Source organism: Danio aesculapii, chromosome 22 (genome assembly GCF_903798145.1).
Source record: "Danio aesculapii chromosome 22, fDanAes4.1, whole genome shotgun sequence".
In the NCBI taxonomy this organism is placed as follows: Eukaryota; Metazoa; Chordata; class Actinopteri; order Cypriniformes; family Danionidae; genus Danio; species Danio aesculapii.
In genome coordinates, this window is record NC_079456.1 from 15,301,233 (window position 1) to 15,329,030 (window position 27,798).

The following is a 27,798-nucleotide window of genomic DNA, read 5'->3' on the forward strand; positions in this document are numbered from 1 at the left end:
ATATATATATATAATCTATATATATATATATATATATATATATATATATATATATATATATATATATATATATATAAATATTCTCAGACATACTGTGAAAATTTCCTTGCTCTGTTAAACATCACTTGGGAAATTATAAAAAAAAAGAAAAACAAATTCAAAGGGGGCTAATAATTCTGACTTCAACTGTATATGAAAATAGAGAGCTAACAGCTTAGCATCTTTGCTCAGCTTAGCAGTGACTGGTTAAAGCAATTTTAATTATCTAAGCTACATTGATGAGTGAAGTATGAATGAAGCTGTTAAGTGTTAAGACAAGATAACATGATAACAAACCATATTTTTCTGTAGGTACTCATGGCTAGTTTTCTTCAGTCTTTTTGTATTAAGTGTAGTGAAGCACTAGCATGAATTGCATTGTGGGAATGAGGGGCCTTCAAAGGTGTGATTTTTAGTACAGAAACCGGTACCTTCTTCTGATGTGCAACAAACCGAGAATATACATGACAAATCAAGAAAATCATTCCTGCTCTTTCCTGTGTGTGTTTTCGGGGAAGTTAATTAAATGTGTGACTCTCTTTTTTGTCTCAATTCTGTTATCTTCTCCAGCGCTCTATGCCGTCTTTGTTAAGTTATTCATTTCACACGTCTACAGTCACTCAGTCAGACACGTCTGAGTAATAATAATATAAAAAGAAGATATAAAGTCCTTATCAGGCCCCAATGATCTAAATATAATCTGTGTGAGGAAGGACCAAAACAGTGGGGAAACGCGAAGATAAGCGGTCGCGCTGAAACACACACTCACACACGGGGCTGAAAATCTCTTTATTCTCTAGTCTTTAGTCTCTAGTGAATAGCCGTGGTCACCTGAAGGCAAGCTCCATTCCTCAATGACAAAACAAATCCCCACACAACCAGAAAAAATAGCCAAGAAAGAGTTTCAAAATAACACACAGCGATCCAAAGGCAGCGGTCCCAATGCTGCTCGCTCGCTTTTTTATTTTTGTTTAGTTTTTTCTCTCCTCAGAACCAAATAAAAGAGAATCTAAAACTACTTTGTCAAGGTTAGTTAGCCACTCGAGTGGATGTCAAATATCTGTTTTACTTGGTTTAATGAATGTAGAAACACAAGTTTCCATTGGGCTGAATGTATCAAGCTAATCTGAACTCATTAACAATGATAAATAAAACATGAAACTGTGTTTACGAAGCTTTAAAAGATGTGTAACGAGATATTACCAAATGAGACCAAGTATTTTGTAGCTCTTGAATTTCTCTCATTTTCGTGGGAGATGAAAAAGCGCTAATATTAAAGTTTTTCACTGTACTTTTTATTCATTTAGCTACACATTTTACTTTTCCACACTGGCAGCACCTCAAAAATTACACAATGTTCTCTTTTTACCACCTATGTTACATTAAATGCTTACTTTTTCAGCAACAAAGAGTAACAATAATCAACAAGGCAAAGCTAAAACAAATGCTAACTGACTTCTAACTGCTTTTGAGCAGGAACTGATGGATTAGCATATGCTCGAAGATAGTAGGCAGTTTAGCCAGTTTAGCCTTAGCAATAATGATAACATGAGAAACATTTCTGATCAACAAGAACAGGATATCATGAAATTCAAGATATGACAACACGGTTAGCATCTATTTTAAGATCTCAACCTAACAGCTACAGTATATTTCTCTAGCATAGCTTTAACTGTTTAAAATAAAGCTGGTTTCATTAGAACAAACCTGAGCTTTGGCATAAAAAAGGTACTGAATGAAAATGCTAATGATTTAGCATCCAATTTTAAGATCTCAACCTAACAGATACAGTATGTATATTTCTTTAGCATGGCTTTAACTGGTTAAAATAAAGTTGGTTTCGCTAGAACAAACAAACATGAGCTTTAGCATAAAGAAAAGGTACTGAATGAAAATGCTAATCATTTAGCATCAATTTTAGGATCTCAACCTAACAGCTACAGTATTTCTTTGGCATAACTTTAACTGGATAAAATAAAGCTGGTTTTGCCTACAACAACAAAAAAAATGAGCTTTAGCATAAAGAAAATAAGGGACCGAATGAAAATGCTAATGATGTAGCATAAATGTAAATATTTTTATGCAGTTTAAAATAAAACTGGTTTAGCTAAAGCAAGATAACACTTTAACAAGCCTTAGAATGATGATAACATGATTAAAAACATTTTCGATTAGCAAGAATCAAAATATCACGATAACCAGCAATGTTTTTCAAAAGTTACTGAATGAAAATGCTAACAGTTTAGCATAAACGTTAAAGGTTTCAACCTAACATTTATGATAACAAGCTTTAGCATGATAACAATTAAATACATTATTAACTAGAACAACGATGTCAAAATAACATTTTCATAAGGTACTAAATAAAAATGCTAACAGTTTAGCAAAAATTAAAAGATCTTAACCTAACCCAACTACTTAAAATTTAGCTGAACAAGATAACAAGCTTAGCATAATGGTAACATAATTAAATACATTATTAGCAAGAACAAGATATCAAAATAACAAGCTTCTTTTTAAAAGGTACTGAATGAAAATGCTAACATTACAATAATGCTAAAGATCTCAACCTCACATAGCTTTGACTTCTTAAAATCAAACTGATTTAGCTAAACAAGATAAGATATTAAGCTCTAGCATAATGGTAACATGATTAAATACATTATTAGCAAGAACAAGATATAAAAATTACAAGCTTCTTTTTCAAAAGGTACTGAATGAAAACGCTAACGTTAGCATAATTTTAAAGATCTCAACCTAACATACACTGTAAAAATGGCCGTGATTTCAATGGTAAAAAAACTGTTAAAATGCTACAGTAAAAATCCGTAACCTGGTTAACAGTATGTTTTCTTAATTTATACGGTGAATAACTGTAAATTGACTTTCCCAGAATTCCATGCATGGCACATCACTTTAATGCTATTTCTTGACATTACTATTATTGACCATTACATTATTTTTAGTTGTTTCCCCATCAGTTATGTACATTAGAAATGTATGTTACATCAAATGTTGATAAACAATGTTTATGTCATGACTTTAATTTTATGCGTGTTACCATACTGGTGTTTAGTAGCTGTGTGAATGACACACTTTTCTGTTTGTGGGAAAAGTTGTTTGTGATGAGCATTGGTTCATTATGTAACTTTCTCATCACCACCTGCATATGGCTGTTAACATGTTTATCTGTGTATCAAAAGATGTACAGATGTTAGTAATTCAAAATACAGACATACCTCTATAAATTAATATGGTAGTTTACTGTAAAAATGAGAAATTACTTTTACAGTTTGTACCATATTTTTAACGGTGAAAAACTGGCAACCACAGCTGCCGTTTTTTACAGTGTAGCTTTAACTTCTTAAAAGAAAACTGATTTAGCTGAACAAGATAATATAACAAGCTTTAGCATAATGGTAACGATTACATACATTAGCAGGAACAAGATTTCAAAATAATAAGCTGAATAACAGAAGTTGAAGTTGAATAACAAATGAACGCGAACAGTTTATATCAACCTAACATAGCTTTAAATGGCTAAAATAAATCTGGTATGGCTAAAACAAGATGCATGTTAACAAATTATGTTTTAAACAGGCAGCTAATTAAAATGCTAATGGTTTAGCATATATTTAAAAGACAACAGGCTAAAATCTTACCCTCCAAGCACAACAAAAAAAAATGTGATGATTAATTGTTAGAATTATGTAAACAAACACTAATTTAAAGGTATAAAATTGATATGTTAGGCACTTTTATAACTTCTTATTGAATGTTTCACTATTCTAAACTAATCCACAGCCACAAAAAATGAAGGACAGGTCAAAATTACGCAACGCAATCCAACTACAGACATTTATTAGGCATTTAAATGGAGGTCAATGCTAGTTTCGCATTATCTTTAACCCATAAGGCTAGTTTGTCTTAACTTTCCTGACAAAGAAAAGTGTGAGTCTGCCTCCAATAAAGCTCTTTCTCTCTCATTTTCTCCCTCTATCTGTCCCAGATTCGAATACCTCCAGGAGAGAGAGTTGATATCTGCTCTGCGGACTGATAATGTAAATTATGAATGCTCAGTTATGACAGGTGCGCGGAGAGCAATTGGAAACCGGTCCGCGGTGGAACAAAGCGGCCCGAGCTTGTATTTCCATCCCTCGTCTTTTCCACGCCACCAAATTTTATTTACTTTGAAACCCAACCAAGACTAAGATTGAAACGAAACATAAAATGTAAATGCGCAAGTTTCCTACAAAAAAAGCTTGGCTTACGAGCGCTAACATCTTACCAGCGGTTCAGCTGAGGGTGAGGATGATGAATAACTCCATATGTTAAATTATTACGCTCGTAACCAAATACACGCATTTTCTAGACGTGAGCGATGTAACTCATGTGTGTCAACAGTAAAAACGCCAGGTTGCAATACATCAAATCGTAATGTTTTAGCTGTGGTTTCCATATAAACCTCTCTTGTTGTTTCCCTTTCCGCAATCCTCACTTCATCATGTGAAGAAACGATAATTGCTTTTTTTTTTTTTTGCTGAAGCCCATTATTACATTAAGCTTATCTCGAGTGGAGCTGGATTCAGATTTGTTGTTGGTTTAAAATCTGTCAAACGGTCTTAAAATGAGGAAATAATGGCTTTGTTTTTAAGATGAAATTTGATCAGAAAAGGTCAAAGTCTTGACCTGCAGCTGGTGCAAGGAATTGCTTGTAAATTTCACATCAGGTTAAATGAGTTAAACATGAACAACTGAAGTATATTGTAAAATGTAGTCCAATAATCTTTTTACAGGAAATAATGCCCTATTATAAAAAGTTGCTTAGAAAATTGATTAAAAAAAGGTCAAGAAAAAAGGGATTTTGCCATCCATCCAATTAAATTTCATCTAATAATGAGTGGAACAAATGGATGGTTTTTTAAAATTATTTATTTTATATCTACATTCAAAAGTTCACTTAGGAAACTACATTTTTCAGTTTTACTTGATTTGTCATGGGTTCAATTTTGTCAAATGCTCCTAAAATAAAGAAATAATTAGTGTTTTTTAATTAATTTATTTTTAATTTTTTTTATTATTTTAGAATTTAATATTAATGGTTAAAATAATTTTTTACATTTTTTTAATTTAGACATTACAAGGAATGGAAAATGCATGAGGTATGTTGTTGAAATGAAGATAAACATTTCAAGTAGAATGAAAGAAGAAATATCTTGTAAAACACACTGCTATATTATTATTATTATTATTATTATTATTATTATTATTATTATTATTATTTATTTATTTTTTTTACAGTGAATGTGCATCACTGAAAACTATAAAATCTATTCAAACCACATCTGCATTTAAAGGGTTTATCCTAATTATTTTACTAAATAATTATTTGAACAATTAAAAATGATCTTTTAGGATGAAAGAGTTCACAGAAAGCAGCAAAAATGACTACATAACAGTGTTGAGAGCACATAAAAATCTCCAACTTAATTATTTATATTATAATTATAATTAAATGGTCAGAGAACCGATGAAAAAAACTATAAAGAAAAATAGATTTTTGGAGCAAACTTTTCAAATAATCAGAGCCAATAAATGAATGATTACAAAAACTAAATCTTTCATTTTATATCATTCAAAAACAATTTAAATTAAAATAACAATAAAATAATAAAATAAAGTAAAAGGAAATAAAATGTTTCACATTTTCTCAATTTGTTAATGGATAAACTCTTTAAATGTATTTACAAAAATGAGGAATTATATTATATTATATTATATTATATTATATTATATTATATTATATTATATTATATTATATTATATTATATTATATTATATTATATTATATTATATGTTTTTTTATTTGGCAAGAAGATGAGACTGTAAATATAAATTTTAAAGGTCAAAGTCATTACCGACAGCTGTGACACAAAAAACACTCAGAAATTGCTAGTTAACTTCACATTATAATAAATAAAAACACTGGAAGTAGAACGACTAAAATAGCTTGAAAAACACACTCCAATAATCTTAGTTTATTCGTTTTTATGGTGTTCTAATTTTCATTCTTTTTTCAAAGCTCTTTAAATAAGCAATCAAGGGGTATTTTTTGGTTATTTATACTAATTTGTAACTCAAATTGACAGTACACTTCACAAAAAAATTTGTTGAATTAAACATGAATTAAACCTTGAATTAGAAAGACTGAAAAAAATATGTAAAACACTCCAATAATCATAATTTAATATTTTTTTGTGCATGCATGTAATAATAAAAACTGGGAAAAAGAGAAAGTTTCATAATTATATGAATAAACTTAAACTTATCATTTGATTAATTAAAGGATCATCTTTTTATTTTTTAAGATGAAAGAATTCACTAAAAACTTTCTGAACTGAAAAATATGTTGAAAATAAGCAATGAAAATTACTTGTTTTGAACTTTAATACTTGTATCTAAAAGATTTACATAAAAAATCTTAATTAAAAAGGTCAGAGAATGGATTAAAAATGGACAAGACAAGAAGTATATATATATATATATATATATATATATATATATATATATATATATATATATATATATATATATATATTCATTTACAAAAACACCTTTAACGTCTACTACTTTAAAACATATTTTTTTAAGTCTGTATTTATTTGATTTAAATTAAATAGTATTACAATTTATAATAACTGTTTATCAATAATGAAAAAAGTGTAACATTATAATTACGTTTACTGACACTTAAGGACTTCCCTGAATAAAAGTGTTGAAAGTAATTTGGTTTGCACATATATACTGTTTTGGGGTTCTATTTTTAAACACCATCAAATGGTTTTTGTCCAACATATGCCTGACAAGATTCTGGGGATATAAACCATATAGTTAAATTAATTTGATTTTAGTGGGCTTCTACTGTAAATCATGATAAAAAATTATGATAATCATTCATTTTGTTTAGTGTTACATATTAAAGAAACACTCTACCGTAAATCATTTTTCTTAAGCTATAGTCACATTTAGTTTAGCTTAACATAGACCTTTGAATTGGATTAGACCATTAGCATCTCACTCAAAAATGTCAAAAAAAAAAGCATTTGATAATTTTCAATTTATATCCTGACTCTTTTGTAGTTACATTGTGCAACTTGAGTTTCGATGAAAAATAAAAGGTTGCTATTTTCAAGAACAACATGCCTGGGAACTACAGTATACTCACTTTCTGGCATAATAATCAAGAAACTTTGCTGCTGTACCATGGCTGAAGCAGGCATAGTGATATTAAAAAAATTCAATGATCTATGCTAAGCTAAGCTAAAAGTCCTATCTATCTATGAAAGTTGAGCTGATCTCTTCTACTAGGGAATCCTGGTGTATATGAGCAGCATATAATGTAAAAAAAAAACGTAACACAGCACTAAACACAGCACTTACAAATACAATGTAAACACAATGCAAATCCATTTGGTCTTAGATGTGAAATAGATGAGAGCTCACCGCGGCAGTGAACACCCTCGTCGTATCCGTCCTCACAGTCTCGAACTCCATCGCAGAGTTTACTGAAATGAACACATCTGCGGGTCCCGAGACACTGGATGTGATTAACAGGACATCGAACTTTTACCTGCCGCAAACCTGGAGAACACAAACATAGACATACTCATTTTATTTATATTAAGGCAAGAATGCTGCAGGCAAAAACCATGTTTTTTTTTTACTTTTTGGTAAATTTTTTTTTAGCGTAATGTAAAGTGAACATCCAAAATACACTTTTAAATGTTCTTTTGTTACACTTGATGGATTTGTGTTTGTAGATTTCAATTATAAAGGTTGTTTTCCCAAAATGAGTTATGAATCTCAACTTCAGCAGCTTTCCAAACACCAAACTGCACATTTGTTTTTTATTATATCTGTATTCTAAAGGTTTTATAGAGAGATACAAATTTTATTCTATAAAAAGTTTTAAAAATGTATTTATTTCCTGGCTGTTCAAAGTATTTTATGAATCATGATTAAAAAAGATCACATAAACTAATAATTCTAAGGTTTTAGTGATACAAATGTATGCGAATTAGCACATACTTCATTAAATAATGCCTTATCTGCATATTTGAATACAACATTTTAGAATACGTGTAATGCAAAAAAGATTCTTTATGCAGTCAATCAGTTAGGGAAGTATATGATGATAATACTTTATTAACTTTGTTACCCTATTCACCTGAAGCGCCTTAAACATTTATCATGCACCATAGGAAAAAAAAAAAGTTGCCATTGATCAAACTTCAAGCAGACTTTGTGAATGTTGTGAATTTTTAATATACTTTCAGGCGGTAATGATGTGCGAAGATAATGCCTTTTTTCGATAAAAAGATTAAGTGTGCTTTTCATTCATAAGAAAACATGCATGAAGGGATTTGGGTTTGTCGTTGAAACAATTTTACATAGAAACTGCAAAAGAAATCTGTATAAAATTAACAAGAAGTGATAAATAACAGATTATATTAAATAAATTGCAACGGTAATGATGGTATTTGTGAGAAACTAAAAAAATTAAGTAAAATATAAATATTATACACATCAAATATTAATGATGATTATACTATATACAGTAGTTATGTTTCCATTAACCTATTGTTATGGGTATTTAGGAATATCGCAAAATTAAAAAGGCATAATGGAAATTACAAGATGTGCATAAATTAAGAAAATAGCATAAACACACAACTGAGATGATTAAATATGTATCCGCTAAAAAAAGAATGTGTATAAACTATTATGGAGAAACACATTTACCAAATTATTTAAAAATGTTTTTTGTTTTAAAGAAGTAATTATATAAAAATAATAATAAAAATTCTAATAAAATAACTGCCACAAATTCATCAAGAAACATATAAGCTTTAAATTAGAAAATTACAGAAACTCTTTGGTAATTTTAGAGTGAGATGCTAACGGTTTAATATGATTCAATGATCTATGCTAAGCAATACATAATAATTAAAGGGGCTAATAATATTGACCTTAAAATGTTTTTTTTTTTTTTACTGCTTTTATCCTATCTGAAATCAAACAAATAAGACTTTTTTCCAGAAGAAAAAATATTATAGGATTTACAGTGGAAAAAATGCCTTGCTCTGTTAAATATAATTTGGGAAATATAAAAAAATAAATAAAATAAACTCTGAGGGCTCATAATTTTCACTTGGAATTTGGAAGCGACAATTTCGTTGTCTTTGAATCATTGCATGTAAACAGTGCTTTATTCGCCAAAGATTTGTGTGCTTTTCCAGTTCCAGTATATCTAATTGTTATCTTTAGATGGAGACAATGACAAAATGTCTATAAATATTTGCAAAGTTCATTCTATAGTATGTGAATTTGCTGTCGCAACTCTATTTATATAAGAACACACAAGTGCATGCTGATCTCCAAAACACTCCCATTATTACTGATTTAAAACACTTATTTAAATACACAATACCACGCACAATAAGACTGCCGGCTAGATTCTGACACCAGAAATAACAACGAAACAAACCAAATATGACACAAAGCTGCTAAAAACAAAACAGATGAACGAATAAAACCATCCAAGCTCTTGTTTCCACACTTTATGCATCATAAATACTAATAAAAGCCATAAACTGGAGCCTCATCCTCCTTAACTGCATTCACAAGGGTGTTGTGTGTATAAATGTGATGAGCAAAGCTATTTTAATATTCAACTCCCAGCACAGTTTCTCCTAAATATGTCTCTTAAGCACTGGAGATTTCAGTCTCTGGCGAATCTCTTGATTGTGGACGGTGTGACATTTCTAGGGTGTCGCGAGGGATAAGTATCACTGCCAAAACGGCAATATTGATGGCCGTCCAGCTTCCAGAAGTGTTGGCCTACAGTACGTCTGTCTCCTTAACTTTCAATTTCCCCATAAATGTTAACCCCGCTTTTCCTTTTATTTTTATTTTTTTTGGAGAAAAGCAGTGTATACACAGGTTTTCCCCCAAAGGCTTTTCCCAATGGGCCTCTGCTCTACTTTTAGAATCTCGGTAAAAAGAGACAAGACGTAATTCGACAAATAGGGGAATTGTTTGAACGTATCCTATTGGTGTACATATTCATGCTGAAGAAACATAATAACATAAAAACATTCACTTTAGACACAAAAAGACAAACTGAGAAGAACACACAATTTGTAGAGTTCTTTCTTTTTTCTATGTGCATAGTGAATTTCAATGATTAATTATATGGTAATTTTTGACAGGCAAGATATACTGTAAAAACAAATCCACTATTTTACGTTTTTTTTTCCGGCAGCTGGGGTGCTGAAAATAAAACGTAAAATATTGGCCATTAAATAACAGAAATTTACTGTAAAATAACAGACATTAAATTACAGAAATTTATTGTAAAATAACAACCTTTAAATTTCAGAAATTTACTGTAAAATAATGGATGTTAAATTTCAGAAATTTACTGTAAAATAATGGATGTTAAATTACAAAAATTTACTGTAAAACAACGGCTGTTAAATAATAGAAATTTATTGTAAAATATTGATCATTAAATGACAAAAATTTACTGTAAAATGATGAACATTAAATTACAGAAATTTACTGTCAAATAACGGCCATTAAATTACAGAAATTTATTGTAAAATAACGACCATGAAACAACAGAAATTTACTGTAAAATAATGGCCTATAATAACAGAAATTTAGTGTAAAATAACAGACATTAAATTACAGAAATGTACTGTAAAACAACAGCCATTAAATTACAAAAATTTACTGTAAAATAATTGCTGTTAATTTAGAAATGTACTGTAAAATAACGGACGTTAAATTACAGAAATTCGCTGTAAAATAACGACCATTAAATAACGGAAATGTACTGTAAAATAACAGCCATTAAATGACAAAAATTTACAGTAAAATAACAGACAAGAATTGCAGAAATTTACTGTAAAATAACGGCCGTTAAATAAAAGAAATTTACTGTAAAATAACAGACGTTAAATTACAGAAATTTACTGTAAAATAACCGTTAAATTACAGAAATTTACTGTAAAATAACAACCGCTAAATTACAGAAGTTTACTGAAAAATAACAACCATTAAATTACAGAAATTTACTGTAAAATAACAGACGCTAAATTAAAGAAATTTACTGTAAAACAATGGCTGTTAAATTACAGAAATTTACTGTAAAATAACAGACGTTAAATTACAGAAATTTGCTGTAAAATAACGGCCGTTAAATAACAGAAATTTACTGTAAAATAACGGCTGTTAAATAACAGAAATTTATTGTAAAATATTGATCATTAAATGACAAAAATTTACTGTAAAATGATGAACATTAAATTACAGAAATTTACTGTCAAATAACGGCCATTAAATTACAGAAATTTATTGTAAAATAACGACCATGAAACAACAGAAATTTACTGTAAAATAATGGCCTATAATAACAGAAATTTAGTGTAAAATAACAGACATTAAATTACAGAAATGTACTGTAAAATAACAGCCATTAAATTACAAAAATTTACTGTAAAATAATTGCTGTTAATTTAGAAATGTTCTGTAAAATAACGGACGTTAAATTACAGAAATTCGCTGTAAAATAACGACCATTAAATAACAGAAATGTACTGTAAAATAGCAGCCATTAAATTACAAAAATTTACTGTAAAATAACGGACAAGAATTACAGAAATTTACTGTAAAATAACGGCCGTTAAATAAAAGAAATTTACTGTAAAATAACAACCGCTAAATTATAGAAGCTTACTGTAAAATAACAACCATTAAATTACAGAAATTTACTGTAAAATAACAGACGCTAAATTAAAGAAATTTACTGTAAAACAATGGCTGTTAAATTACAGAAATTTCCTGTAAAATAACAGACGTTAAATTACAGAAATTTACTGTAAAATAACAACCATTAAATTGCAGAAATTTACTGTAAAATAACGACCGCTAAATAACAGAAATTTACTGTAAAATAACAGACGTTAAATTACAGAAATTTACTGTAAAATAACAACTTAAATACAGAAATTTAAAAATAACTGACGGAAGGTTTTAAGAGCAAGTGCAATCTGACATAAGTGAAGTCATCTTTCACTGCTGATCTACTGCATTGTTGTTAAATAGAGAAAACTTTTATTCTAAAACTTGAACCTTATTCTTGAAAGAAAAAATGACTTATCAAAAGGTGTGAAGCACCAAAAGGTAATTTTGAAACATATTAAAGATCATTTTAATGCTAATTGGGCTATTTTTGTTATCTATGAACTTTCAAATCACTATTTTACAAGAGAGGATAGAAAAACCTGGAGTAATAACTATTATTTTAATTTTTTATTATGATTTAATTATTATTATTATTATTATTCAAATGGCCAAATTCACACTGAGGAATGTTTGAATGTGCTGGCCAGTCTGTTCTTTACCTAATAAATGACAATTTAAAACTTTAACAGATTCCTTTATTTTTTCTAATGATATATGTGATACATTTTGTATTTTAAAAATAATAAGTATAAATAAGTATTTTGTTTCCATATTTCTTTATTAGAAATATTTAGTAAATGTTTTGGTATATAAAAAAAGTGTATGATGACCATCTGACAAGCTAATTCAGAGAAAAATAGTGCTTAAAATGTGACTTCTTGAGATAAAAGGACAATCCTTTTCACCAGGGTGGCTACGGACATGTATTATAGTAATATTAATAACAAGAAATAATAGATTTCATCATCAAATTACCTTTAAAATGAAAAATGTATGTACTAAATAAGAAATTCTTCAGGAAATTTCTAATTTCCTGTCATTTCTGACATACAAACAGCATTTGGTATAAAGAAAAAATGCATAACTTTAATTACAAGCAAACACAAAATAATTCTGAAATGTATTTTAGTATATTTCATTAGGTAAGATGAAGAGTACAGTACAATTAATGCATTTATGATTTGTTTCTCTCACTGATGAAAGCATTTCTTGTAAAAAATAAAGAAAATAAACAAAAAGAAATGACAAGATTAAACTATTTATTAATTTTGTAAAGGAAATAATGCAAAAACTGAAAAATAAATAAATAAATATTGCTAATATTTAACAACCACCAAATGACTAGAATTTATATATTTGTAATATTTTATTTATCGTAAATGTATCATTAACAATAATACAAATACTGGAGAAAGTTAAAAACTCAACATGATCCAAATTTTGAGCCCCTCCATTAACTTTCAGTTCCCTCATAAATGATCACCCGACTCATTTACTTTTTTTCCTTCTTCTTCTTCCTTGTGAGTTTTTGGGAGAAAGGAAGTATACACAGGTTTCCCCCAAAGGCTTTTCCCAGTGGGCCTCTGCTCTACTTTCATAATCTCGGTAAAAAGAGAATTTGTAATTCAACAAATAGGAGAATTGTTTAAAAATATCCTGTGAGTGTTTCAGGGCCTCTGGATCTCCAGAGAGGTTCAAAAGGATCCGGGCGGCAAAAAGTCAAGAAGGAACCTGAAGATTTGCGAGGGTGATGTAACCTCATTATTTCAGCCTTTTCTATTGTTTCAGACTCTCTCTGATGGCTTCATCCAGCGTGACCAGGCTATTAGTGATGAAGTCCCGCTTAAACATTAATTATGAAGGAATTATTGCCATTTGAAGTGCTGATAATGAAAGACTACAAAATATGTAACAAACTCCATATATATCATATCCTATATTGTTTTGTAATAATACAATTAAAAAATCAATATTTTACGTGAATATTCATTGTATATTTAAGTATAAGTACATAAAAATGTAAGTTATTTCATTTTTCTATGATCAAATTCTGTTTTTAACCAGGAAATAGCATGAATGAGAATGTTTGTGCCAACATTGTTATCATTATTAACTTGCACGAATTAGTATGCTGAAAACATTTCTACTGTAGCAGAGTTAACATATTGCTTTATAAGTTAAGTTAGAATGTGGTAAACATAGTTCTAGCAAGGTTAACATACTGTTAGCATGTTGTTAGCATCTGTGTAAATGGCTGATGTTACTATTATGAACTACTTTATTGGTTGATTCTCAATCAGAACTAGTACATTGTTAGCATGGTTTAACGAGTTATGTTTCTAGCTTTAGTTGTACATAAAACTATGTTGTACTACTGTTTTGTGTAAAATGAATAAATGAACATTCTTACATGTATATTTTCATTGTATAAAGTATGTAAAAAATCAGTTCCTAACAAATTTTATCATGAATTTTGTCACTAAATGAGAATTTTGACAACAGTGTTTCCATAAATTAACTTGGTAGCATGAATTAGCATACTATTTCTACCACAGTTATCTATATTGTTTTAAAGATTAACATGTTGCTAAACATGTTGCTAACATACTGCAGTTCTAGCGTGGTTACCATATTGCATGTTGCTATCATGTATGTAACACGACTGTTATTCTAAATATGAACATGCATATTGCTATGTTAATGTATATTGCATATGTCAATGTAATGTTTTAGCATGAACTACCATATTTCTAACACTGTTAGCCCATATTTAGCATTAATTAGATAAATAATTAGACTAAATAACATCTAAATTTAGTTCGAAAATGAAAATGACGAAAAAGGTGTTTAATGAAGCAAAATTTCATTAGCAATAGCAAAATCACCTAATATTTTTTTATAGATCAGCTAATATATTGCTAACATATTTCTAAAATATTGTTAGCATGTTGCTACCATGTCTATAACACAAAAGTTATTCTCAATCTGAACTAGCACGTTGCTAGCATGTTTTTATGTTACTTTAATGTCATGTTTTAGCATGAACTAGCATATTTCTAACACAGTTAGCCAACTTTTAGCAGCAATTAGACTAAATAACATACATTCATTCATTTTCTTTTTGGCTTATTAATTCCCTTTATTAATCAGGGGTCACCACAGCACCAACTTATCCAGCATATGTTTTACGCAGCGGATGCCCTTCCAGCTGCAACCCATCACTAGGAAACATCCATACACTCTCATTCACACACATACACTACAATTTAGCTTACCCAATTCACCTATAGCACATGTCTTTGGACTTGTAGGGGAAACCGGAGCACCCGGAGAAAACCGACAAGCACATGGGGAGAACATGAAAACTCCACACAAAAATGCCAACTGACCCAGCCGAGGCGATCATGCTACCCACTGCGCTGCGACGCCCACTAAATAACATATTTTAGTTTATATGTTTGAGAACCGGAGGAAGAAACGTAACGTGATTGTTATTCACAATCTGAACTAGCATGTTGCTTGCATGTTTTAGCATGTTTTTATAGTTGATGTTTGTTAAATATATGTTCTAGAGTGGTTAACATATTGCTAGCCTGTTGCTACCATATCTGTAACACGACTGTTGTTCTCAATCTGAACTAGCATGTCGCTTGCATGTTTTAGCATGTTTTTATAGTTGATGTTTGTTAAATATATGTTCTAGAGTGGTTAACATATTGCTAGCCTGTTGCTACCATATCTGTAACACGACTGTTGTTCTCAATCTGAACTAGCATGTTGCTTGCATGTTTTAGCATGTTTTTATAGTTGATGTTTGTTAAATATATGTTCTAGAGTGGTTAACATATTGCTAGCCTGTTGCTACCATATCTGTAACACGACTGTTATTCTCAATCTAAACTAGCATGTTGCTAGCAGGTTTTTAGATATAGTTAATGTTTCTTAAATGTTACATTTTAGCATGAACTAGCATATTTCTAACATGGTTAGAACATTTTTAGCATCAATTAGACTAGTTTCTACGTTTGAGAACTGAAGGAAGAAAAAAAAGAAAAAGTAGAAGAAGAAGAATTTGATGAAGCTGGATTTCATTAGCATTAGCAAAACTTCTGTAACGTGAGCTAGAATATAAAAACTGATGTTTTTTATAGTATAACCTATTTACAATGTTGTAATTCTATAAATCGGCACAGTAATTGCCAGAATGTCAGGATTAATGAACAGAGGGTTTTTATTTGCCAAATTCTGACAGGAAAAGTAATAATAAAATTGCCTGAAAGGAGATATATATATTTTTTCCTGTTTCGCTGAAGGCAACTGACCTCAACTGTGAGTTTCACTGATCTCAGAAAAGGCCTGCCAGGAATATTTCATCTCGCATACGCAGAATTTTCAAAAGACATATCATGCGTACTATTTTAAAAAAGATAATTATTCAGCCTGTCACACGTACAAAAGCTTTCTCGTCTCTTTATCCTCAAAGAAACGAGGCATTCGAGTAGTGGAAACCGCACAACACTTCAGGTAACAATTCCTTCAATTAACGCTCCCTCACATCTTTTATCCAAACAATTTATTGTGAAATGCGAAGCGTGATTGTTCGGATTTTGAAACACTGGCACCAGTCAAAGTGACATGGACCTTGGCAGAAAATGTTTTGAAAAAAGCTTCTACTTAACAACACACCGTTGATTAGATTGTGATAATTTTTTATATTTTGAATTTGTTTGTTTGTTTATTTATTAATTTATCCATTTAATTATTATGAGATGTGTATGAGGGCGAATATTATATATAATATGTACATACAATGATGTAATGCAATGAGGAAATGTGTGTCAGAGTGTATGTATAAATAAATAAATAAATAAATAAATAAATATAGGTTTAATGCATATTAATTTACACTTTGTAAAAGGTAATGTGTATAATTGTTTAGGGACCTGTGAGGACATATGATACATAATTCAATTGAAATCATTAATATAATATAATATAATATAATATAATATAATATAATATAATATAATATAATATAATATAATATAATATAATATAATATAATATAATATAATATATATAATATAAATTTACTATTCTCTTAACTAACACATTTATGTGAATTCTAACATAATGTAATATAATAAAATGCTGTTATTTTATTTTTGAATACTAATAAATAATTATATAAAGAGAAAATATTTGCCTTCAAAGCATTGTATGTCATAAACACATACAGTGGGGAAAATAAGTATTGAACACATCACCATTTTTCTCAGAAAACATTATTCTAAAGTTGCTGTTAAATTTTCACCGAATGTTGGTAACAACCAATGAAATACATATATGCAGAGAAAACAAATCTAATTAGTTTAAAAGCGAAGCTTATTATGTGTAATAAAATGAAACGACACAGGAAAAAGGTATTGAACACATGAAGAAAGGGAGTAGTAAAAAGGCATGGAAAGCCCAGACAGCAGCTGAAATCTTACCAAAATCTGGTTCAATTCCATGTCAACAGGTCCTTTAGAATTTTTTTTCAAAAAAAATATTTTTAAAAAACATAACGTGTTGAATACCCCCTCCTCCCACTGTATATAAACATTAAAACATAAATAAATTAAATTAAAATAAATAAATACAAAATAAAAAATAAATAATTAAATAAATCTGCATTTTTTTACATTATAAATGTTATATACATAAAATAAAAACACTCTATTTTCAATTTGTAAATAAATAAATAAATACAAAAACATATTAAGTGTAATTTCATTAACTATATGCTAGTAAAACAAATTCAAATAAATATTTGTAAAAACAACATAAATATTGTATAAATGTCTAAATAGCAATGAATGTTTGAAATGAATGAAATAATGAAGTGTGATGTTGAAGTGTGTGTCGTCGGTGGACTCACAGATGGCTGGTGCTTCGTCTGAAGCGTCAGGACAGTCGATCTCTCCGTCACACAGCCAGCTCTCAGACACACAGTTGAGGCCGTCAGCACACAGAAACTCCTCCATATCACACACTTCACCACAGAGAGAAACACACACACATGAAGGAGATGAGTGTGGAGATATACTGTATGTATATCAGCAGAAATGATAATGCTGCATGAGGGAAATGACTGGAGAATGTTAGTGGGTGAGTGGAAGTCAACGCGTTTGAGCTGCAGGACGCAGGCTTTACTTTTTACACTAGAGAAAAAAAATAAAAATAAAATAAAAATAAATAAATTGTAAAAGTAAAATAACCTTAGGGTAAATTTAAAAAGAAAATAATTCAGAAATAACATTTTTTTTCATATAAGTATTTTTTTATATTGAAAAAACACTTGTGTGTTTAAATGCTTAAATGTTTAAATTATAAAAAATAAATAAAATAAACAGGAATATAAAAAATAAACAAATAACACCAAATAAATAAATAAATAACATTAAATAAATTAATTACATCAGACGTATAAATAAATAACATAAAAATTAAACAAGCAAATTACATCAAATAAATAAATTAATTCATTCATTCATTATAAAAGAAAATAATTCAGAATTAACATATTTTTTTCATTTAATTATTTTTTCATATTGATTAAAATATAAAAAAACACTTAATTGTCCTGAATGCTTAAATGTTTAAATTATTAAATAAATGAACTAAAAACAGTAATATAAAAAATAAATTAATAACACCAAATAAATTAATAAATAACATCAAATAAATGAATTACATCAGATGTGTAAATAAATAACATAAAAAATTAAACAAGTAAATTACATCAAATAAATAAATAAATAAATAAATAAAAATAAATAAATAAATAAATACATTATAAAATAACTTTAGGATAAATTTAAAAAGAAAGTATTTTAGAATTAACATTTTTTTTAACCTAAGTATTAATTAGGTAATATAATAAAATAAACTTCTTGAATGCATAAATGTTCAAATTATTAAATAAATAAACTAAAAAAGGATATTACATCAACTATACATATATAGTTTAAAAAGTCTATAGTTAACTGTCTTGATTGCTTAAATATTCAAATTAATAAATAATTAAATCCAAAAAAGGAATATAAAAAGAAAAATAGATATATTAAATAATTATTAAGTTAAATATGTTGTAATAATAATAATAATAATAATAATAATAATAATAATAATAATAATAATAATAATAATAATAATAAATTAAGTTTAACAAATAAATGAAAAAAAATCTAATCGAAATTTTAAATAACTCATAAATAAATAACATCAAATAAATCAATTACATCGAATATATAAATAAATGAATATTTAAAAAAAGAAAATATATAAATAACATCAAATAAATAAAATAAATCAAATAAAAAAAAAATCACATAAATATATAAATAAATAAATAACATCAAATAAATAAATAAACAACATCAAATAAATCAAATAATCAATCAATCAATCAATCAATCAATTAATCACATTTCCAAAACAATACCTAAAAATATATAGGAAACAGTAGATAGTAAGATTATATTAGTCAACATTAGAGATCATTTTAACATAAAGCAACCTTAAGCAATGCATGATCACAACATCCATTAATCCAGTTGTTTCCATGTTTGTTTACAGTACATAAAAGAACACCTCTGGACTTTAACAATATATTAGTGTGTTAAAACCAAAAAAGAACTAAATATAATATGTGCTATAAAAGTATTTTCCATTATCAGTTTCTTTTATTGATAAACTCCAAAAAAAGTGTTACCAAGATTCAGAAACCCCCTCCCCCAAACTGTTAAAATGGAGAAAATATGAATTTCTGCCTATATTATTTTGCTCAATCTCAAGTACCTGCTCTCCTCTCAAGAGTTCAAAGAGCCCATGATGTTTCTTTCATTCGGCCAAATCCTTACAAACCAATAGCCTGAAGTAGACGCCAATCTACTCCTAGCCAGCTCTTATTTATCCATGATGCATTAGTGCTTCATAAATAACCAAATAACACGAGCGCCGTACGGCCAAAAAAAACCCAAACAATCCCAGCATCCATTTGAATTACTTGCCGTCCTTATTTTGCGTGGCTGTAAACAATCCCAGAGAGAAAAAGTAGAAGACGAAAAAAAGAAGAAGAAACAGCAGGAACAAACATGATTTTTTACATCAGACGGTGGCTTAAAAGCGGTTGGAAACGCACAAAGCGAGACGCTACAAAAGCTTTCAAGCTGGGAAAAGTGAGCGCATTTCCATTAAAGACTGGGGCGGTGATAGTGGAGCGTTTGTGGCCAAAAATATACTTGAGCAAAAGTAAAAAATGTAAAGTAAAAGTAGTACTTAAGTACTGAAGAAGCAAAAGTATCCTTGTGAGAATAAAAATGAGAGAGGAGATCCTTGATTTGTTGTTTTGAATCATTCTCTTATGTGTAGTGAAATAAAAATATCGAAAATATTGCGATATTGTGAAATATACTCTCACTGGCCACTTTATTAGGTACACCTGTCCAACTACACATTAACGCAAAGTTCTAATCAGCCAATCACATGGCAGCAACTCAATGCATTAAGGCATTTAGACATGGTCAAGACGAACTGCTGCAGTTCAAACCGAGCATCAGAATGGGGAGTAAAGGTGATATAAGTGACTTTGAATGTGGCAGACGGGCTGATCTGAGCATTTCAGAAACTGCTGATCTACTGGGATTTTTATGTACAACCATCTCTAGGGTTTACAGAGAATGGTCTATATCCAGTGAGCAGCAGTTCTGTGGGCAAAAATGCCTTGTTGATGCCAGAGTTCAGAGGAGAATGGCCTGACTGGTTCAAGCTGATAGAATGTCAACAGCAACTCAAATAACCACTCGTTACAACTGAGGTATGCAGAAGAGCATCTCTGAATGCACAACACATTCAACCTTGAGGACCACACCGGATGCCATTCCTGTCTGTTAAGAACAGGAAACTGAGGCTACAATTCACACAGACATACTAAAATTGGACAATAGAAGATTGGAAAAACGTTGCCTGGTCTGATGAGTCTCAACTTCTGCTGCAACATTTGGATGGTAGGGTCAGAATTTGGCGTCAACAATATGAAAACATGGATCCATCCTGCCTTGTATCACACTTAGGGCCCATTAGTACCAGTTGAGCATTCTGTCCATCCCTTTATGACCACAGTGTACCATCTTCTGATGGCTATCATAGGATAACGTGCCAAGTTATAAAGGGTGAATCATCTCAGACTGGTTTCTTGAACATGACAATGAGTTCACTATACTCAAATGGCCTCCACAGTAACCAGACCTCAATCCAATGGAGCACCTTTGGGATGTGGTGGAATGGGAGATTCACATAATGGATGTGAAGCCGATAAATCTGCAGCAACTGTGTGATGCTATCATGTCAATTTGGACCAAAATCTTTAAGGAATATTTCCAGTACCTTGTTGAATCAATGCCTATCACGGTTGTCAGGTGCTTGCGCTCTGTCAATTCATGTTTGTTGTTGTCACGTGGGTTTGCGTTGTAGCCTTCCATGTGCTCTGTTGCGTGTTTTTTTAATATCATGTGATCAGCGGGACTAATCAGCAGTTTCAGCTGATGGCACTTAGCTCACTTATTTAAGAGCGAAAAGTCAGGACATCATTGTCAGTTCATTACACTGTCCTATAATCTCTCTGTGTCTTGTCAGGATCTGATGCCACTAAGGATTAAGGCAGTTCTGAAGGCAAAAGGGCAAGGGCGTAGAATTGACATGGACTGTGGGGACGTGTCCCCACCAATATCCAACAGTTACTGAAACATCCCTACCAATAATTGAATCGACATCAAAATAAAATAATGCTCCGTCCATCCTTAGACCTACACGTGCACAAAGTCAAGATAGCTACGAGTGTACTGTAATACTATTAACCAAAGCTGTGTAATTAATCGAAATTTGGTTTTGATTTTGGCCTCCATGATTATGAAAAACGATGATCTGGATAACATGGTTAAATTGCGTCACACACCTCTCTAAATTTCTACATTCATACCTCCTCAAAACCTGACTCCAATAAAATCGTGTAAATTGACTTTTGCGGATGGGACGTGATTGTTATTTGTATTGTGTTTATTTTTTGTATTGTGTTCATTTTAAATTATTAAGTATTTTATTCGTGTTTTAAAAAGCGCGAAACTGAATTTGTGCTGTTCAATGCATGCGCTCTAGGGATGTACGTACCCACCAACGTCAAGAGCAAATCTCACTCCTGTAAAAGGGGGGTCCAACCCGGTACTAGTAAGGTGTACCTAATAAAGTGGCAGGTGAGCGTATATCGCAATGGTTTACGATAAAAGAGCCTTTTCATAAAAAAGTAACTTTGTTTGATTGACACATCAAGCACTATAATACTAGTAATACTGTAAACACACATCTTTAACCAATCAGAAGGACATGCTGGTTTTCCGAACAAACAAACAAACAACAACAACAACAACAACAACAACAAAATTGAGGATTTTAGTATGGATGCTGAAATATGGCCAATCAAGTGTTCAGGAATGTACTCAAGTAAACTTACCATTAAGTTTGAACTGTAATTGACTCCAGTATAAACCGCCAAGTCAAATTACTCAAGTATATCACACCCCTGGGTTTGATGTGGGGAAACGTACATTGTGGCTACAGAAACTTGAAATCAGATCCACAAGGTTGAAGTTTTACGGTTACGATGGGAAGTTCAAAAACGTCTTGGATATTTTTATCTTGAGCGGCTGGTTTATGTGGACATGTTTTGCATTTGCTTTGTTAAATGTGCCCAAGCCAATACACAGAGAGAGCGAACAGCTTTTAGAGTGAAAACATGTTTAGCTGAGTTTTGTTTTAATCTGCTGGCTCTATATGTGTGAGAGATTTATGCGTATGCACATCTGAATATACATTGTGAATACAGAAAACAATCTACACTATTTATTCAAACTACTCACTTAAAATCAGCTGAAACAGCACAATTGTTGAGCTTTTTGAGTCAACTTCAATGTTTTATGATCAACCCACTTAAGTCATTTGTTAAGTCAACTTAATCCATTATTTTCATATGTTTCTTTTCATGTCATAGTGTTATCATGTCACTAAAGACTTTTCTTTTGTTTAACTGTGCTTCAGATTTACCTCATGCATATGATACCGTATTTGGTGATGATTTCAAGAGTGTTAGCCAATGAAATGGAACAAAATGTCATTTTAATTCAATGATTATTGATATTCATTCTGTACACAATCTTTCTGTGCTTGTTTGGATCGATGGGTGAAATTGGGTTGACCTATGGATATGTTTTGTATTCTAATCAAATATTTAACTGATGGTTTGAACGGCAACAGTGCTTTGAGAGAGAAAAGCCGACTTCTATTTTATAGTTCAAAATATTGTGAACATGTGTAATAAATTGAGGAACATACAATCTTATACACGCCTGAAGAACTTTAGCGTTAGTGGCCCTTGACAACCATTTTAATTTCTCACAAATCAAATTCTCCAAATTTATTGAGCCAAACATGCAGACTAAAGGTTATTGCACACTGAATCCGAAATTTTCGTCTGTAATTTTCAAACATTGAAAAATTAAGTCGACCTCACGTTGTGTCAATCGTTTTGCTACACTGACTCCAAAACTTTCGTCAGTCATGTAAAAAATTCTAACCAGGTTCATTTTTTTCAGTTTTTCGAATTTGAGAATGCGCTTTGAGAGATGTTTTGACAGTTTAGAGACACTGCACAAGCGAAAGGCAAAATACAAATTCAAAATACAATTCTGGGTGTGTGTGTGTCTCTGTGTGTGTGTGTGTGTGTATCCATACATTTGACGTACAGCCCATAGACATTATAATAGAAAGACACCTCATGGTCTGTTTTGGTCCATTGCTCCAATATATCAACGTGATTGCCATCTATTATAATGTCTATAGTACTGTCAGTCTCTGTATGTACCACAAGCTATGTATCAAAATTCGACTGATTTCCATTTCACGATTATCCAGCGCAACTCTCCTTCCTCTCTATGCAGTATTGGAAGAACACACTATGTAGCATATTACTATCTTTTTCTACACTGGAGAACAGAGGCTTAAATCACTTCTTAAATTGACTCCGAAATGTTTTGCGTTTTTTTTCCTGATGGATTAATTAATACACATCAGACTCAATGTGCAAGGTTTGTGTACCTGACAAATTTTTCGGATATGAATACGGAAAAAACGCATATGAATATTTCTGACTTCACTGTGCAAAGACCTTAAGTATTCTCAATTTATCTAGTCTAACAAATGTTAACTTATCATTGGCCAAAAGCAACTATATTTTTTGAGATATAAGTGTTCTCGTAGACAAGGATGGCACTTTTAACAAAGATACTGCATGCCAATTTTCAAATCAACCAAACTAAAGATTTTACTGGCTAATTCGTATGAATTCCTATGATCTAATTTGTACAATTTAGTACGATTTGCTCATCCGCCAATGATGGTTGGGTTTAGGGGTAGGGCTAGGAGCCACGCCTCCTTTTTAAAATCGTACAATTTTGTTTGACTGAACTCGTACAAATTAGCCACTAAACTGGCAAAACGTAAAATACTTGCGTTTCCTCTTGAGATCAGCCTGTCATTTTCATGTTTTTTTTATATCTATTACAGTGCAACCATGTGGCCAAACTTCACGATTGTATCATTTTTAATAATAATAATTATATATATATATATATATATATATATATATATATTTTTTTTTTTTTTTTTTTTTTTTTTAATAATGCTTCAGAGTAACCTAATACACACAAATTCAATAAAAAGTTCAAGAGCTCAAGCACTGCGTCACTCACTCTACTTTATTTGCAAGATGATTTTTCACCTCAAGCTAAATTTCCGCTTTAAATGAGCAGAAAATGTAATTAAGGCAATTCTGCAAGTTTTTTTTGCATTTGGCGTGTAATAATTTATAGTCAGTTTATAAAGTGGAACTTTCCCATTCAAATGTATCGCAACAGCATTTTTTACATTTTGACAACTAATGACATTTACCCTAAAGACAATCTTTCGGCACTGGTTAGTTTTTGATTGAGCAAAAAACCTAAAACAAGTTAACTTTTCTAAAAACGAAATATCGTAACATTTCATAACGTGAAGAATCCCTAAGAATTGGGACAGCACTACATCACCAGCACACATCATCAGATGTCATCGCGATCTCATGCTTCATATGAGATCAGACCATCGTGTCTGTTGTATTTATTCCAGTTGTGCTATTTTTTGGTTTTTATCTACAGGAAATCACTGAAGCCATGTTCTATGTTATCATAACGATATAATGTGGCAATAAGATCGTAACTGTACAGTGTATTTACACAGTGGCCATATTCATCTACGTAAACACAACAAAAACAACATTAACATTATACTAGACACTGTAAAAAGCCCATTCCCAGCCACTAGACCATACTGACAGGGTATTCCAGTGTCATCGAGTGTCAGAATGTTGTGGGACTGCTATCCAAGAGTTATTATTAGGGATTATAGATCGCAAAATTTAACGTTTTTTATTTTTAAGGTTTTTTTTTTAAGCAAGATGGTAAAACACGAATGCGGTTATGAATATATTAAAACATGTGCTTGTTTGTCATAAAAATTCGTAATAATAACAAAAAAATACAAATTTGTGGATCTCCTTATTTCCGGGTGCAGCGAACCTGCCGTTGTGGCTGGTGTATTCTGGGAAATTTTCTTACCCCTTGGTTTCGAGTGTGGCCCTGAAAAATCTTCGTTCGAAGGGGTATTTACCCCTTCCCCTTAGCCCTACACCTTCAAGCTAAAAAGAATTGGGACACCCCTACCGTGCTTTTTGCACATTCCCGTGAAGGGGTAGGGGTGTCCGAATTCTCTTTAGCTTGAAAGCGTAGGGCTAAGGGGAAGAATTGGGATTGTGCCTTAATGACATTATAAATGGAGTGAATACTTCGATCCCTCAAAGTCTCTACAACTTACGCTTTGGTCTGCCAAAACATTTTTAGGTCAGGAGTCTCTGAAAACTCTATCAATAACTAGGTTCCAGCGCTACGCAAAAACATTAAGAAGACCTTCATCACACATCCCATATTGACTTTGAAGCAAACTCCTCCAATTTTCTCAGTGCAATGCCATATTAGGAAGATATTATCTGTGAGAAACACAAACCAGGCCTTCTTACCTCTCTCTCACACACACACACACACACACGCACAGCAGCTCCTCACTAAGGAAACATGAATAATTCATGGACTTATCTTAAAATTCAGTGTGGCTTTCTCACACATTATGCCTAATGTGGTTCTGTTCGCTCCACGCCTGCTTGTTTTGTACCTGGGAAGATCCTGCATGCTGATCGTGTCCCTGACAGCTGCTTTGGAAATATATTTTATAGGAAGGTGTGAAATGTGGATGCACGAGGACACGAAAGCAGCTCCAATGATGAACATTCACACCACAGGCGTTTTGGCAGATATTATGATGCGAATGTCGACGCGAGTCAATCGCGTGCGTTTGTCAATACATCCACCGCGGTTCTGAGGCGGATAAAGAGATGAAGTCGTCAACTGACTTTCCTGACATGCTAAGTAGCACATTTATTGGGCAAAGAATCAATGTTGTCTGACAGATTTGATTTATTTTTGCATTTGTTCAAAAAGATAGGAAGATTTCGAGCTTGCTTAGGATCAACTGTATGCTTCAATGCAATAATATTGACCTATGCATGCAAGATCATAGTCACCAACTGAGCCGAGATTATTCTCCTTCTAATACCTTATTTATATTTATTGAGTTGACCCTATTTACTTTCTCAATATGGCGATTAGGATGTTATGTATTGTTTTAACTTCAGTGATTCCAATGTCGATTACACTTTACACAAATTAGCTTCTTATCGATTCTCAGCTTCAATTCTGAAAAAATTACTGAATAAATTATTCAAATTAAAACTTGAAAACTTTTAAACTAGAACATGTTATCCTGTAGCTGGCCAAATCTATGTAATGGTGATCACAATTTTAAGAAATCCAGGATTCTTTCTGAAAGTCTGTTTTGTACCTGAGTGTGAGATGCCACTGTTGCTAATATTAGCTGTATCTGGTGCATTGTCGCAGTTAAACACAGTCAATTCCTTCAGATTAATGCTGTGCTTAGGTTAAATGTTCATAGTTTATCAAAGCTTAACCAAAATTTTGATCATTTTCTACGGTCATAGTGCAGATTGTAATGAACCTTGTATGTGGACAACCAGATAATGACCTTGTTGTAGGTCCTGGCAGATAGATACAACTGTTAAACGCTCACTGTCATTGATGACTGAAAAAGTCAAGGAATCTACAAACAAATTCGAAATGTGGTCTTCGAATCGAATCAATGGTTCGTTGAAATTTGGAATGGGTTCTAAAATAGAAAAAGTTCCTGATACCCAACCCTAATAGGGATAGCAGAAACCCATTCAGTTGTCACCAGCTTGATTTCGTCAAGTAGATTCGCCAAGTTCGATTTCATTTGTAGATTCCTATCTATCTGACAGGACCTGCAAAAATGGTTCTAAATATGCCTGACAAGATTATATTTGTCAAGATTTTTCTAACTATTGTCCTATTAGTGACAACTGAAGTACGTCATGATTTCGCCAAGTGCAATGTGATCCTCGAATAACATCTATGTTGATCCTGGAAAAACATTCCAATCAGCTAATCAGAATTAAAGGATATGTTAACAGTTTATGTTAAGTTCAGGTTACGGTTAGGTTTATGCACTTCTATATGATTGTTTACCGACTATTATTCCCCTCGTGGGAATAATTTACAGTTATGGTTGGGTTTAGGGGTGGGGAATAGGTATGAATTACATTTTTCAACAAAATGTTCCAGGATCAACATAGATGTTAATCGAGGATCGCATTGTACTTGGCAAAATGAT

The 27,798-nt window shown here is 31.0% G+C and overlaps 1 protein-coding gene across 1 annotated transcript in view; it reads right to left on the reverse strand.

The window, feature by feature from the left end:
- lrp1ba (low density lipoprotein receptor-related protein 1Ba) overlaps positions 1-27,798 on the reverse strand; it is a 407,482-nt gene that overhangs the window by 324,485 nt on the left and 55,199 nt on the right. Inside the window, 2 exon segments of the mRNA XM_056448564.1 lie at positions 7,543-7,680; positions 17,771-17,884. Of these exon segments, the coding sequence (XP_056304539.1) occupies positions 7,543-7,680; positions 17,771-17,884 (252 nt within the window).